General features: G+C 51.5%; 1 protein-coding gene across 1 annotated transcript in view; it reads right to left on the reverse strand.

Moving 5' to 3' along the window:
• LOC119966995 (probable tubulin polyglutamylase ttll-15) overlaps nt 1-13,918 on the reverse strand; it is a 163,156-nt gene that overhangs the window by 54,483 nt on the left and 94,755 nt on the right. The window contains exons 9-10 of the mRNA XM_038798973.1: nt 11,127-11,205; nt 253-361 (exon numbers count right to left, since the gene is read on the reverse strand). Coding sequence (XP_038654901.1) covers nt 253-361; nt 11,127-11,205 — 188 coding nt within the window. The remainder of the gene's footprint in view (nt 1-252; nt 362-11,126; nt 11,206-13,918) is intronic.

A 13,918-nucleotide genomic window follows, 5' to 3' on the forward strand; every position in this document is an offset into this window, starting at 1 on the left:
GGGGGTTCCAGGGTGTATAATGTATCCCCAAGTGAGAATGATGTGAAGTCAGAAGGGAATTTGGAGGTGATGGTGCACCCACATACCTATTTCTCTTCTCCTTCTAGATAGTGGAGGGTTTGGGATTGGAACACAATACAATTTCTGGTTCAAAAGTTGTAGTGAGCCAGATTACTGCAGGAAAGTCCCCTGTATTGCTCTGAACAGCTGCACCTTGTACAAAAAGTAGATTAGTCTGATGATGGCACGTACCTTGTAGATTTATAGTTGTCACCATATTTTATTAGCTCTAATTCTTTCATGAGGAAAAGTTCCTGGATAGCGCTCCTTATCTGGGACCAGAGCTTCTCGGGATGATGGCCTGACATAAATGATAGTGGAAAAAACAACTGAATAAGAGATTTGCAATTTTTCCACCTACCATATACACAAAGCATAGATAATATAACATAATGACATAGGAACTAGGAGCAGGAGTAGGCCATGTGGCCCTTCAAGCCCACTCCGCCATTCAATGAGATCATGGGTGGTCTTTTTGTGGATTCAGCTCCATTTACCCACCTGCTCACCGTAGCCCTTAATTATGTTCAAAAATCTATCTATCTGGGATTGGGGCTGGTTTAGCATAGTGGGCTAAACAGCTGGCTTGTGATGCAGAACAAGGCAGCAGCGCGGGTTCAATTCCCGTACCGGCCTCCCCGAACAGGCGCCAGAATGTGGCGACTAGGGGCTTAAAAAATTTATTTTAGAGTACCCAATTATTTTTTTTTCCAATTAAGGGGCAATTTAGCGTGGCCAATCCACCTAACCTGCACATCCTTGGGTTGTGGGGGTGAAATCCACGCAGACACGGGGAGAATGTGCAAACTCCACACGGACAGTGACCCAGGGCCGGGATTCGAACCCGGGTCCTCAGCGCCGTAGGCAGCAATGCTAACCACTGTGCACGTGCCGCCCGCGACTAGGGGCTTATCACAGTAACTTCATTGAAGCTTACTTGTGACAATAAGGGCAGCATGGTAGCATTGTGGATAGCACAATGGCTTCACAGCTCCAGGGTCCCAGGTTTGATTCCGGCTTGGGTCACTGTCTGTGCGGAGTCTGCACATCCTCCCCGTGTGTGCGTGGGTTTCCTCCGGGTGCTCCGGTTTCCTCCCACAGTCCAAAGATGTGCAGGTTAGGTGGATTGGCCATGATAAATTGCCCTTAGTGTCCAAAATTGCCCTTAGTGTTGGGTGGGGTTGCTGGGTTATGGGGATAGGGTGGAGGTGTTGACCTTGGGTAGGGTGCTCTTTCCAAGAGCCGGTGCAGACTCGATGGGCCGAATGGCCTCCTTCTGCACTGTAAATTCTATGATCTAATAAGCAATTATTATATTACTACAGTAGTCCCCCGTTATACCGCGCTCTGCAATACCGCGGTTCGCGATATACCGCGGGGGGGGGGCTTATGGACCCCAACTGTCAGTTGTGTCAATTTCAGCGGCCGGCTGATTGTTTCAGTGAGAGCAGCTTCCCTCTCTGGATCAAAGTGAGCCGGCCGCTGAAATTGACACTGCCGACTGCTCTCTCCCTCCAATCAGAAACATTAAAACTTAAAAGTTGGATTGGAGGGAGAGAGCAGCGGGCAGTGTCAATTTCAGCGGCCGGCTCACTTTGATCCGGAGAGGGAAGCTGCTCTCTCACTGAAACAATCAGCCGGCCGCTGAAATTGACACTGCCGAGGGGGGGGCAGGTGTTGGGGGGGAGAAGAGGGGGGGCGGGTGTTGGGGGGGAGAAGAGGGGGGGCGGGTGTTGGGGGGGGGGAGAAGAGGGGGGGCCGGTGTTGGGGGGGGGAGAAGAAGAGGGGGGGGCGGGTGGTTGGGGGGGAGGGAGAAGGGGGGGGGGAGAAGAGGGGGGGCGGGTGTGTGGGGGGGGAGAAGAGGGGGGCGGGTTGTTTGGGGGGGAGAAGAGGGTGGCGGGTGTTGGGGGGGAAGAGGGGGGGGCGGGTGTTGGGGGGGAGAAGAGGGGGGGCGGGTGTTGGGGGGGAGAAGAGGGGGGGCGGGTGTTGGGGGGGAGAAGAGGGGGGGAGGGTGTTGGGGGGGAGAGAAGAGGTGGGGGCGGGTGTTGGGGGGGGGAGAAGAGGGGGGGCGGGTGTTGGGGGGGGAGAAGAGGGGGGGCGGGTGTTGGGGGGGGAGAAGAGGGGGGGAGGGTGTTGGGGGGGAGAGGAGGGGGGCGGGTTGTTGGGGGGAGAGGAGGGGCGGGTGTTGGGGGGGGAGAGGAGGGGGGCGGGTGTGGGGGAGATCCCCCTGTGGGTGTGGGGGAGAGAGGGTGGACCTGCAGGTGTTGGGGGAGAGAGGAGGGCCCTGCGGGTGTTGGGGGAGAGAGGGGGGCCCTGCGGGTGTTGGGGCGGGAGAGGGAGCGGGGCGGGGTGTTGGGGGGGAGAGGAGGGGGCGGGTGTTGGGGGGGGAGAGGAGGGGGGCGGGTGTGGGGGAGATCCCCCTGTGGGTGTGGGGGAGAGAGGGTGGACCTGCGGGTGTTGGGGGAGAGAGGAGGGCCCTGCGGGTGTTGGGGAGAGAGGGGGGCCCCTGCGGGTGTTGGGGCGGGAGAGGAGCGGGGCGGGTGTTGGGGGGGGAGAGGAGGGGGGCGGGTATTGGGGGGGAGAGGAGGGGGGCGGGTGTGGGGGAGACCCCCCCTGTGGGTGTGGGGGAGACCCCCCTGGGGGTGTGGGGGAGAGAGGGTGGACCTGCGGGTGTTGGGGGAGAGAGGAGGGCCCTGCGGGTGTTGGGGGGGGGAGAGGTGGGGGGGGCGGGTGTTGGGGGGGAGCGGGTGTGGGGGAGACCCCCCCTGTGGGTGTGGGGGAGACCCCCCTGGGGGTGTGGGGGAGAGAGGGTGGACCTGCGGGTGTTGGGGGAGAGAGGAGGGCCCTGCGGGTGTTGGGGGAGAGAGGGGGGCCCTGCGGGTGTTGGGGGACGGGGGAGGAGAGGGGGGGGAGGGGGCGAGCCGGAGGGTGTGGGGAGGGGGCGAGCCGGAGGGTGTGGGGGGACAGGGGGCGAGCTGGACGCTGTGGGAGAGAGCAGGAGGGTGTGGGGGAGAGGGAGCGAGCCGGAAGGTGTGGGGGGAGAGGGGGCGAGCCGGAGGGTGTGGGGGGAGAGGGGGCGAGTCGGAGGGTGTGGGGGGAAGAGGGGTCTAGTTGGAGGATGTGGGGGGAGGAGGGGGGGCAAGCCGGAGGAAAAAAAAAGAAATTGACACTGCCGGCTGCTCTCTCCCTCCAATCAGAAACATTAAAACTTAAAAGTTGGATTGGAGGGAGAGAGCAGCCGGCAGTGTCAATTTCAGCGGCCGGCTGATTTCAGTGAGAGCAGCTTCCTTTTCCGGATCAAAGTGAGCCGGCCGCTGAAATTTTAATTGGATCCACGATGGGGGTTTTAAATTTATTTAAAAATCTATGCTAGCGCTTCCCATTGTGAGTCTATGGGGGTCTGACTTCTCCCCCCGCCCCCCGTAGACTCACAATGGGAAGCGCATGCATAGATTTTCAAATAAATTTAAAACCCACATCATGGATATCCGCGGCTCGGATACAACGCGGGTGGCTGTCTTGGACCCCAACACCCGCGTTATAAAGGGGGACTACTGTATTATTATTTTTGCCTTAAAAGCATTTAATGAGGTCGCCTCAACTGCTTCACTGGGCAGGGAACTCCACAGATTCACAACCCTTTGGGTGAAGAAGTTCCTCCTCAACTCAGTCCTAAATCTGCTTGCCTTTATTTTGAGGCTATGCCCCCTAGTTCTAGTTTCACCTGTCAGTGGAAACAACCTCCCTGCTTCTATCCTATTTATTCCCTTCATAATTTTATGTTACTATAAAATCCCCCCATATTCTTCTAAATTCCAATGAGTAGTCCCAGTCCACTCAGTGTCTCTTCATAAGCCAATCCTTTCAACTCCAGAATCAACCTAGTGAATCCCCTTTGCACCCCCTCCAGTGCCAGTACATCCTTTCCCAAGTAAGGAGACCAAAACTGGACACAGCACCCCAGGTGTGGCCTCACCAGCACCCTATACAGCTGCAACATAACCTCCCTGTTTTTAAACTCCTTCGCTCAAGCAATGAAAGACAAAATTCTATTTGCATTCTTAATTACCTGCTGCACCTGCAAACCAGCCTTTTGCAATTCATGCACAAGGACACCTAGGTCCTTCTGTACAGCAGCATGCTACAATTGTTTACCAATTAATTTATAGTCCATTATTCCTACCAAAATGGATAACCTCACATTTACTAACACTGTATTCCATCTGCCAGAGCCTGGCCCATTCACTTAAACTATCTATATTCCACTGCAGACCAATTGCGGTCCCAACACTGATCCCTGAGGGACACCACTAGCCACTGATTGCCAACCCGAAAAACACCCATTTATCCCCACTCTTCACTTTCTGTTAGTTAACCAGTCCTCTAACTCTGCTGATACATTATCCATAACACCGTGCACCATTATCTCAAGCAGAAGCCTTTTGTGCAGCATCTTGTCGAATGTCTTCTCGAAATCCAGATACATCACATTCAGCAGTCCCCCCTTGTCCACTGAGCTTGTAATGTCCTCAAATAATTCCAGTACATTAGTTAAACATGACCTGCCTTTCATGAACCCATACTGAACCCATACTGCCCATGGGACAACTTCTATCCATATGGCTCGCTATTTCTTCCTTGATGATAGATTCAAGCATTTTCCCTACTACAGAAGTTAAGCTAACCGGCCTATACTTCCTTTTTTAAGTAGTGGTGTCACATTTGCTGTTTTCCAATCTGCCAGAACTGCCCGAGAATCCAGCAAATTTTTGTAAATTATCACAAGCCCATTTGCTATTTCCCCCGCCATCTCTTTTAGTACCCTGGGATGCATTCCATCAGGGCCAAGAGACTTGTCTACCTTTAGCCCCATTAACTTGCCTTTGTGATAATGATTGTTTCTAGGCCTTCACCTGGTATAGCTTCCTTGCCATCAATTATTGGCATGTTATTTGTGCCTTCCACTGTGAAAAGCGACACAAAATAACTGTTCAATGCCCTGGCCATTTCCCATTATAAAATGCCCTTTCTCATCCTCTAAAGGACCAATGTTTACCATAGCCACTCTTTTTCGTTTTATTTATTTGTAGAAACTTTTGCAATCAGTTTTTATATTCTGAGCTAGTTTACTCTCACAATTGATCTTACTTTTCTACATAGCTTTTTTCGTGGCTTTCTGTTGATCGTTAAAGATTTCCCAATCCGTTTGTTTCCCACTAACCTTTACCACTTTGTATGCCTTTTCTTTCAATTTGATACTCTCCTTTATTTCCTTAGATATCCATGGCTGATTATCTTTTTTCCTACAGTCCTTCCTTTTCTCTGGTATATACTTTTGCTCAGCATTGTGAAAAATCTCTTTTCAACTCCTCCATTGTTCCTCGATTGTCCCACCATAAAGTCTTTGTTCCATCTATCTTAGCCAACTTCTCCCTCATCCCATTGTAGTCTCCTTTGTTTAAACAAAAAACACTGGGATTGGATTTTACCTCCTTACCCTCCATCTGTATTTTAAATTCTTTTAAAAATATTTTTTATTAAAGTTTACATTTTTACACTGTACATAAAAATAGATGAGATGTTTACAGTTTACATGTTGTATCTTTTTGGTTACCCCCCCCCCCCCCCCCCCCCCCCCCCCCCCCCCCCCCCCCCCCCCCCGCTGCTGCTTCTGGGTCTTAACCTAGGCCCTTTCTTTCACTGTAGATGGTTGTTTGGTGTTTGCCTTTTACTTGTGGCTTTGTGCTGGGCCCTCTGGACCAAATGTCGGTCTATCTCTGGCCTTCCCCGTGGCGTTTCTTCCGGTCACTCCCCTGCCCCCGCCTCTCATTCCTGTCTGCTTTCTGACGTCCTAGGGCTCCCGTGTGACCCCACCCCCCTCTAAGTTGTTGGCTTCGAACAGGTTTTGGAACACGTTGGTGAATGGCCCCCACGCTTTGTAGAAGCCATCATCAGACCCTCGGATTGGGTGCTTGATCTTCTCCAGGTGGAGAAATTTCACTAGGTCTGCCAGCCAGTCTGCAGCTGTGGGTGGTGCTGCTGATCGCCATCTGATAGGATTCTCCGGCGTGCGATTAGGGAAACAAAGGCAAGGGCATCGTCCCTCTTTCCCTATGAAGTTCTGGCTGGTCCGATACCCTGAAGACTGTCACTCTTGGGCACGGCTCCACCCTCACAACCTTGGACATTGCCTTGAAGAAGGCTGCCTAAAACCCGACGAGTCTCGGGCATGCCCAGGAATATGTGGCCGTGATTGGCCGGGCCTCCCTGGCACTATTGATATTTATCCTCCACCTCCGGGAAGAACCTGATTTGGGTTCTTCTCAGGTGCTTTGTGCACCACTTTGAGCTGCATGCAGAAGGAAGTGGAGTTGGCCCTGTTCAGTGCTTCGCTCCAGAGTCCTGACCCTACTTCCATCCCTAGCTGGGGAGGCAGTGGTGTAATGATATTGTCACTGGACTAGTAAACCAGAGACCCAGAATAATGCTCTGGGGAAACAGGTTCAAATCCCGCCACTGCAGATGGTGAAATTTGAATTTTTAAAAAAAATATCTGGAATTAAAAGTCTAATAATGACCATGAAGCCATTGTCGATTGTCTTAAAAACCCATCTGGTTCACTAATGTCCTTTAGGAAGGAAATCTGCCGTCCTTACCCAGTCTGGCCTACATGTGACTCCAGACCCTCCAGGGCAATTAGGGATGAGCAATAAATGCTGGCACTGCCTGACCATGGACGAATAAAAAAAAGCTCTTCCTCCCATTTTCTCCTTGTTTCGTCTAGTGGGGAGTGTGCCCTTTCTAAAAGCCGTCCGTACATGTCCCCGCGGGTCCCCTTTCACAGACTAACTATGTCCAACTCCTCCAACATTGTGTCTCTTGGGGCCCTTGGGTATTTGCGGAGAAAATTTTTGATTTGCAAATGTCGGATTTCCTGTCTGTCCGGTAGTTCCAGTCTCTCTATCAGCTCATTTATGGTCTCTAATCTGTCCCCTGTGCAAAAGTTCTTAACCGCCAGTGTTACCTAGTCCTGTCTCTAGCTGTTAAAGGTGGCATCTGCATGGTTGGTGGAAACCTGTGGTTGCCGCAGATGGAGGCCATGGTGGACACCTCGGTCAGACTGAAGTGCTGCCTCTTCTAGTTACAGGTTCTCAGTGTTGCTACTACCACTGGGCTGGTTGCGTGTTCTGTTGGCGGGGATAGGAGTGCTGTCGTGGCGAGGGCCCAGAGGGTCGTTCCTGTGCAGGAGGAATCCTCCATCCTCACCCATTCCGTGTTTGGTTCCTTCACCCATCCCCTCACTCTCTCGGCCGGGGCTACCCAGTGGTGGTATTGCAAGTTCGAGAGGGCCAGGCCTCCCTTGCTTCTTCTCCTTTGCAATGTTGTTTTCGGGATTCTTGGATTCTTCCCCCCCACCACATAAACTGCATAATCATTTTGTCTATTGTTTGAAAAAAGGCCTTGGGGTGAAGATCTGTATGGATCTGAACAGGAAGAGGAACCTGGCAGTACGTTATCTTGATTGTCTGCACCCTCCCCGTCAGGGAAAGTGGGAATGTATCTCATCTCTGTAGGTGCTTTTTAACTTCCTCCACTAGACTGGTCAGATTCCACGTGGATTCATGTCCAGTCATGGGCTATCTGGATCCCCAGGTAGCGCAATTTGTTTTGGGCTATTTTAAATAGGAGATCTTCCAGCTCTGCCCCTTCCCCTCTCGGGTTCACCGGGAAAACTTCACTCTTGCCCAGGTTCAGTTTGTAGCTGGAGAAGGCTCCGAGCTCTTCCAGTAGTTTTGTGATTTTGTTCATGCCACTTTGCGGGTCCGAGAAGTAAAGGAACAGATCAGCCGCATAGAGTGAGATTGTGTGCTCTCTGCCTCCTCTTCAGATTTCCTTCAGGTCTCTCGCGTCTCGCAGGGCGATCGCCAACGGCTCAATTGTCAGAGCGAACAGGAGCAGGGACAGCGGGCATCACTGCCTGGTGCCTCTGTGCAGCTGGAAGGATTGGGAGCTGGTGGTGTTTCACCCTTCCCTTCCACCTCCCACTCTTTTTTTTTTATAAATGTTTTTTATTCAGTTTTCATGTTTTATATTGAACAAATTACAAATTGTTAGAGAGAGAAAAAAAAACACGCAAAAATTAACATATATATTTACAGGTGAGCATCTTCGTAGTAATAACTGTGGCCTCCCCCTCTTTGCCGGCATACATATTTTACATTCCCCAACATGTTTATTGGCATTTATTTAGTTTGGTTTTGGGTCTTAGCTAGCCATCAAACCCCCGTAACGAGCCCGTAGTCCCCCCCCCTCCCCGCCGGCTACCTTCCCCCGACTATTCTTCCTCTTGTACGTTGGCCACAAACAGGTCCCGGAACAATTGCATGAATGGCTCCCACGTTCTGTGGAAGCCGTCGTCCGACCCTCGGATGGCGAATTTGATTTTCTCCATTTGGAGAGATTCCGAGAGGTCGGACAGCCAGTCTGCAGCTCTGGGTGGTGCTGCTGACCGCCAGCCAAACAGGATTCTACGGCGGGCGATCAGGGAGGCAAAGGCAAGGGCGTCCGCCCTCCTCCCCAGGAATAGATCTGGCTGGTCTGAAACCCCGAAGACCGCCACTATCGGGCATGGCTCCACCCTCACCCCCACCACTTTGGACATAGCCTCGAAGAAGGCTGTCCAGTACTCCACAAGTCTGGGGCAAGACCAGAACATGTGGGCGTGGTTGGCAGGGCCTCTTTGGCACCGCTCACATCTGTCCTCCACCTCCGGGAAGAACCTACTCATACGGTTTCTCGTTAAGTGGGCTCTATGTACCACTTTTAGCTGCGTCAGGCTGAGCCTTGCGCACGTGGAGGTGGAGTTGACCCTATGCAATGCTTCGCTCCAGAGTCCCCACCCTATCTCCATCCCCAGGTCGTCCTCCCATTTCCTTCTTGTTGCGTCCAGTACGGTGTCGTCCCTATCTACCAGTCGGCCATACATGTCACTACAGTTCCCTTTCTCTAGGATACTTGCGTCCAGTAGGTCTTCCAGTAGTGTCTGTCGTGGCGGTTGTGGGTACGTCCTTGTCTCCTTTCGTAGGAAGTTTTTGAGCTGCAGGTACCGTAGCTCGTTCCCCCCAGCTAGCTGAAATTTCTCTGTCAGTTCGTCCAGTGTTGCGATCCTGTCGTCCGTGTATAGGTCCCTGACTGTCAGTGTCCCCCCGTCCTGTCTCCACCTTTTGAAGGTGGCGTCAGTCAGTGCTGGTTTGAACCTATGGTTGTTGCAGATGGGAGCCTTGTCCGACATTTTGTTCAGGCCAAATTGCTGCCGCAGTTGGTTCCAGGATTGGAGGGTGGCTGTCACCACTGGGCTGCTGGAGTGTTTTTTGGGTGGGGATGGGAGTGCTGCCGTGGCGAGGGCCCGGAGGGAGGTCCCCATGCAGGAGGCCTCCTCCGCACGCACCCACTCGGCTTCTGGCTCCTGGATCCATCCCCTTACTCGCTCGGCTGTTGCTGCCCAGTGGTAGAATTGTAGATTCGGGAGGGCTAGCCCCCCCCTGGATTTTGTTTTCTGTAGGACCTTCTTTGGGATCCTAGCATTTTTACCCCCCCCCATACGAACGCCATGATAAGTTTGTCCAGCGCTATGAAGAAGGCCTTGGGGATGTAGATCGGAATGGATCTAAACAGGAAGAGGAACCTGGGCAATACGTTCATTTTGATCGTCTGGACTCTTCCTGCGAGGGAGAGTGGGAGTGTGTTCCATCTTTGCAGGTCCTTTTTTACTTCCTCCGCCAGGCTGGTGAGGTTCCATTTGTGGATCCCTTTCCAGTCATGGGCTATTTGGATCCCCAGGTAGCGGAATTTATGTCGGGCTTGTTTGAACGGCAGCCCCTTTAGTGCTGCCCCCCCCCCCCCTTGCTGGTGTACTGGGAAGATCTCGCTTTTGCTCATGTTGAGTTTGTAGCCCGAGAAGGCTCCAAACTCTTTCAGGAGCGCGATGATTCCGTCCATGCTGCTTTGTGGGTCCGAGATGTAGAGGAGCAGATCGTCTGCATAAAGTGAGACTCTGTGCTCTCTGCCTCCCCTTCGGATCCCCCTCCAATTTTTTGCTGCCCTGAGCGCAATTGCTAGCGGTTCGATTGCTAGTGCGAACAGCAGTGGGGACAGTGGGCATCCTTGTCTGGTGCCCCTGTGCAGCTGGAAGTATTGGGAGTTGGTATTGTTGGTCCGTACACTCGCCATGGGGGCGTTGTATAGGAGCTTTACCCAAGCTGTGAACCCTGTTCCAAGCCCGAACCGCTCCAGTACCTCTATGAGGTATTTCCATTCGACTCCACCTCCCACTCTTGTTGAGCTCAGTACTTCTCAAGTTGTCATTACCATTAAACTGACTGGCTCCTTTCTGCTTCTTTGAAGAAAGCATTGTCCACATACTGCAGGAGAAACTTTTGATTGTTAATGAGATAGAATTAAAATTACAAATATCCTTTAATAGCCTCAGCATGCCCAAAAGTGTTTTGCAACAAATGGCTTGCTTTTCAAACCATGTCAGTTCTTTTATAGATGAATGCACAGCTACTTTCCAAACAGTAAGTGAGGAATGGGCTGTCAAATGGGCGTGGGCAGGACAGTAACTAGCACTGTTATGAGGGTCTCTGCCTCCACCACTCTTTCGGGCAGCGAATCCCAAACTCCTACCACCCTCTCGATAAAAAGGTTTTTCCTCAAATCCCCTGGCACAGTTCCTTCACAGCTCCAGGGTCCTAGGCTCGATTCCCGGTTTGGGTCACTGCCTGTGCGGAGTCTGCATGTTCTTCCTGTGTGTGTGTGGGTTTCCTCCGGGTACTCCGGTTTCCTCCCGCAAGTTCCGAAAGATGTGCTGTTGGGTGAATTGGACCCTCTGTGTAACCGAACAGGCGCCGGAATGTGGCGACGAGGGGCTTTTCACAGTAACTTCATTGCAGCGTTAATGTAAGCCTACTTTTGATACTAATAAAGGTTATTATTAATTAGATTGACCCAGGTGATTGTGCCAGCAGCTGACCCAAATGAATATCATCACCCAGTAAAATACTCACCATGTCTCTGGAGATAGAAGTTCAGTGATTGTTTGTGACTGTACTTCATGTGGCTGTAAGCAGTCTGTAAGGATGGCATCTGAATAAAGAAAAGTGTCACTAGGTGTTATTACGTGACCAACATTAGGTTCTTACAGAACATCTTAATTGAATAAATGGTTTGTCTGGTTACACATTGATTCCCTCCAGGGAGAAACCACACTTAACAATTAAATCACTCATTGTTCTGCTTGAAAAAATGTTCAGGAGATGTGCAGGTTTGCACCCAGGTTCCTCCATCTGCTAACTGCTAGATACCAGGACTATTATGGTCAGGAAGTACTGCACACCACACAACAAGTGGGAATGGATTCAGATATATGTCCAGTAAGCAGCATCCATGGATCAAACGGATAACAACAAAAATAAAGAAAGGGGAAATAAAGGAATCAACAGGGATGCCCCTTACAAAATTTAAACCTACTGCGCTCTCCTGTATATTTGTCTGTTTTAAATATCTATCTAATTTTTCTTTGCAATGCTCTCTGTTCAATCTTTGACAAAGGGTCACCTGGACTGGAAACGTTAGCTCTTTTCTCTCCCTACAGATGCTGCCAGACCTGCTGAGATTTCCCAGCATTTTCTCTTTTGGTTTCAGATTCCAGCATCCGCAGTAATTTTGCTTTTACTCTCTGTTCATTATCTGGTGCTGTTGGTTGAGAGAAGAATGTTGGTCAGCACAGCAAGAAAACATCCTTCAAATAAGAAAGAAGAACTTGCATTTATATATTACCTATCACAATCTCTGGATGTTTCAAAACCCTTTACAATCAATAAAATACCTGATTGATATATGAGGGGAAACATCGTGGCCACTTTAAACGCATCAAGGTCAATGAGCAACTAGATAATCTGTTTTAGCAATGTTGACTGAGAGATAAATATTGGCGAGGAAACGTCCCCACCGCCACACCACTCCCCCCCCCCCCCCCCACCATTCTTCTTCAAAGCGCGCCTTGGGATATCTTACATCCACTTGAGAGGACAGAAGGAACCTCAGATTATCATCTAACAGTGCAGCACTTTCTCGGTGCAACAGTGAAGTATTGGCCTAGATTATAGATTCTGCAGTGCGTTTACATGGCCTTGGCCAGATCCACATCTGGCTGACTAACAGGCGGAAGCATTACCATGGAGCTATCCAAATAAATAATGTCACGGTATCTTTAGTATCCACTTGAACAATTAGAGCTGGTGGATAGTAACTTGGTTTAACCGAATCAACAATGAAGTTCCGGAAGTGCCAGCCTAGATAATGTTTTCAAATCTTGCAGTCAAATGAGTTCTTGGAAATGAGACTCACTTTCCCTTTAGGCTTCTCACCTGCTTGCAGGAAGATTAAAAATGGAAATATGTAATTCACTCTACACTTCTGCTGTGCGGAAATGGGATTCACGGACTTCCGGTGGCGGCCATGGAGTGAGCGCGCGCACATTTGGCAGCTCCGGCTCAAGGTGGTATTTCCCGTTCCTTTCCTTGTCTGAGGGCCGAAGCTTTGGATGGACAGAGGTGTAGGAGTGTCAGGAGAAGGTGTAACTCCTCTGGTGTGGCTGGCGGATGGATCCATGAACGAGGAGTGGGTCGAGAAGAAGGGAGTTGTTGGAACAGGAGAGTCTTCGAGGTGTGACACAGGCTAAGATGGCGGAGGGCAAAGGGCCTGTTCTTCTCACCCAGTGGTCAACCGAGCAGCTGCTGGAATTTCTAAACGCTATTTTCAGCCAGGAGAGGAAGGAGGCCCTGGCGGACCTGGCCATGGTGGTGGAGCCGGATAATGCTGGGATTGAGGGAGTGGAGCAGAGGCCGCAGTCCCAGGGCCGGATGATCCGGAAAGTGGAGGAGACGGTGGTGGAGTACGATGAGCAGCTGGTGTCATTGGTGGCCGAGGTGGGGGGTGATGTGGGAGACCCAGAAGAGGATGAAGGAGAACGTGGAGAATCACCTCAGAAGGCAAAATTTATGGGGATGCCTGAAGCATCGAAGGCCGCCAAGTATGTAGCCAAAACGTTGAAGCAGTTTGTGGGGGAGGGGGCCTTTGACCGGCCCCTGGAGGCCAACTGAGTGCACAGGGCGCTGATGAGGAGGCCGGAAGCAGGCGAGCCGCCAAGAGCGATGGCAGTGCGGTGGGTGAGGCAGACGAGGAAGTCCACCTAGGAAGGGATCGAGCTGTGGGTGTATCAGGACTTGGGTGCAGTACTGGCAAAGAGGAGGGCCGGGCTTAATAGCCCACAAGCTGAGGATGCAGGAGGCGGCGAGGGCGATTGGCAGAGTGAAGGACGAGACGGGAACAAAGAAAATTACAGCACAGGAACAGGCCCTTCGGCCCTCCCAGCCTGCGCCGATCCAGATCCTTTATCTAAACCTGTCTCCTATTTTCCAAGGTCTACTTCCCTCTGTTCCCGCCCGTTCATATACCTGTCTAGATGCCTCTTAAATGATGCTATCGTGCCCGCCTCTACCACCTCCGCTGGTAAAGCGTTCCAGGCACCCACCACCCTCTGCGTAAAAAACTTTCCACGCACATCTCCCTTAAAGTTTCCCCCTCTCACCTTGAAATCGTGACCCCTTGTAACTGACACCCCCACTCTTGGGAAAAGCTTGTTGCTATCCACCCTGTCCATACCTCTCATAATTTTGTAGACCTCAATCAGGTCCCCCCTCAACCTCCGTCTTTCCAACGAAAACAATCCTAATCTACTCAACCTTTCTTCATAGCTAGCACCCTCCATACCAGGCAACATCCTGGTGAACCTCCT

This window comes from Scyliorhinus canicula, chromosome 6 (genome assembly GCF_902713615.1).
Source record: "Scyliorhinus canicula chromosome 6, sScyCan1.1, whole genome shotgun sequence".
Lineage (NCBI taxonomy): Eukaryota > Metazoa > Chordata > Chondrichthyes > Carcharhiniformes > Scyliorhinidae > Scyliorhinus > Scyliorhinus canicula.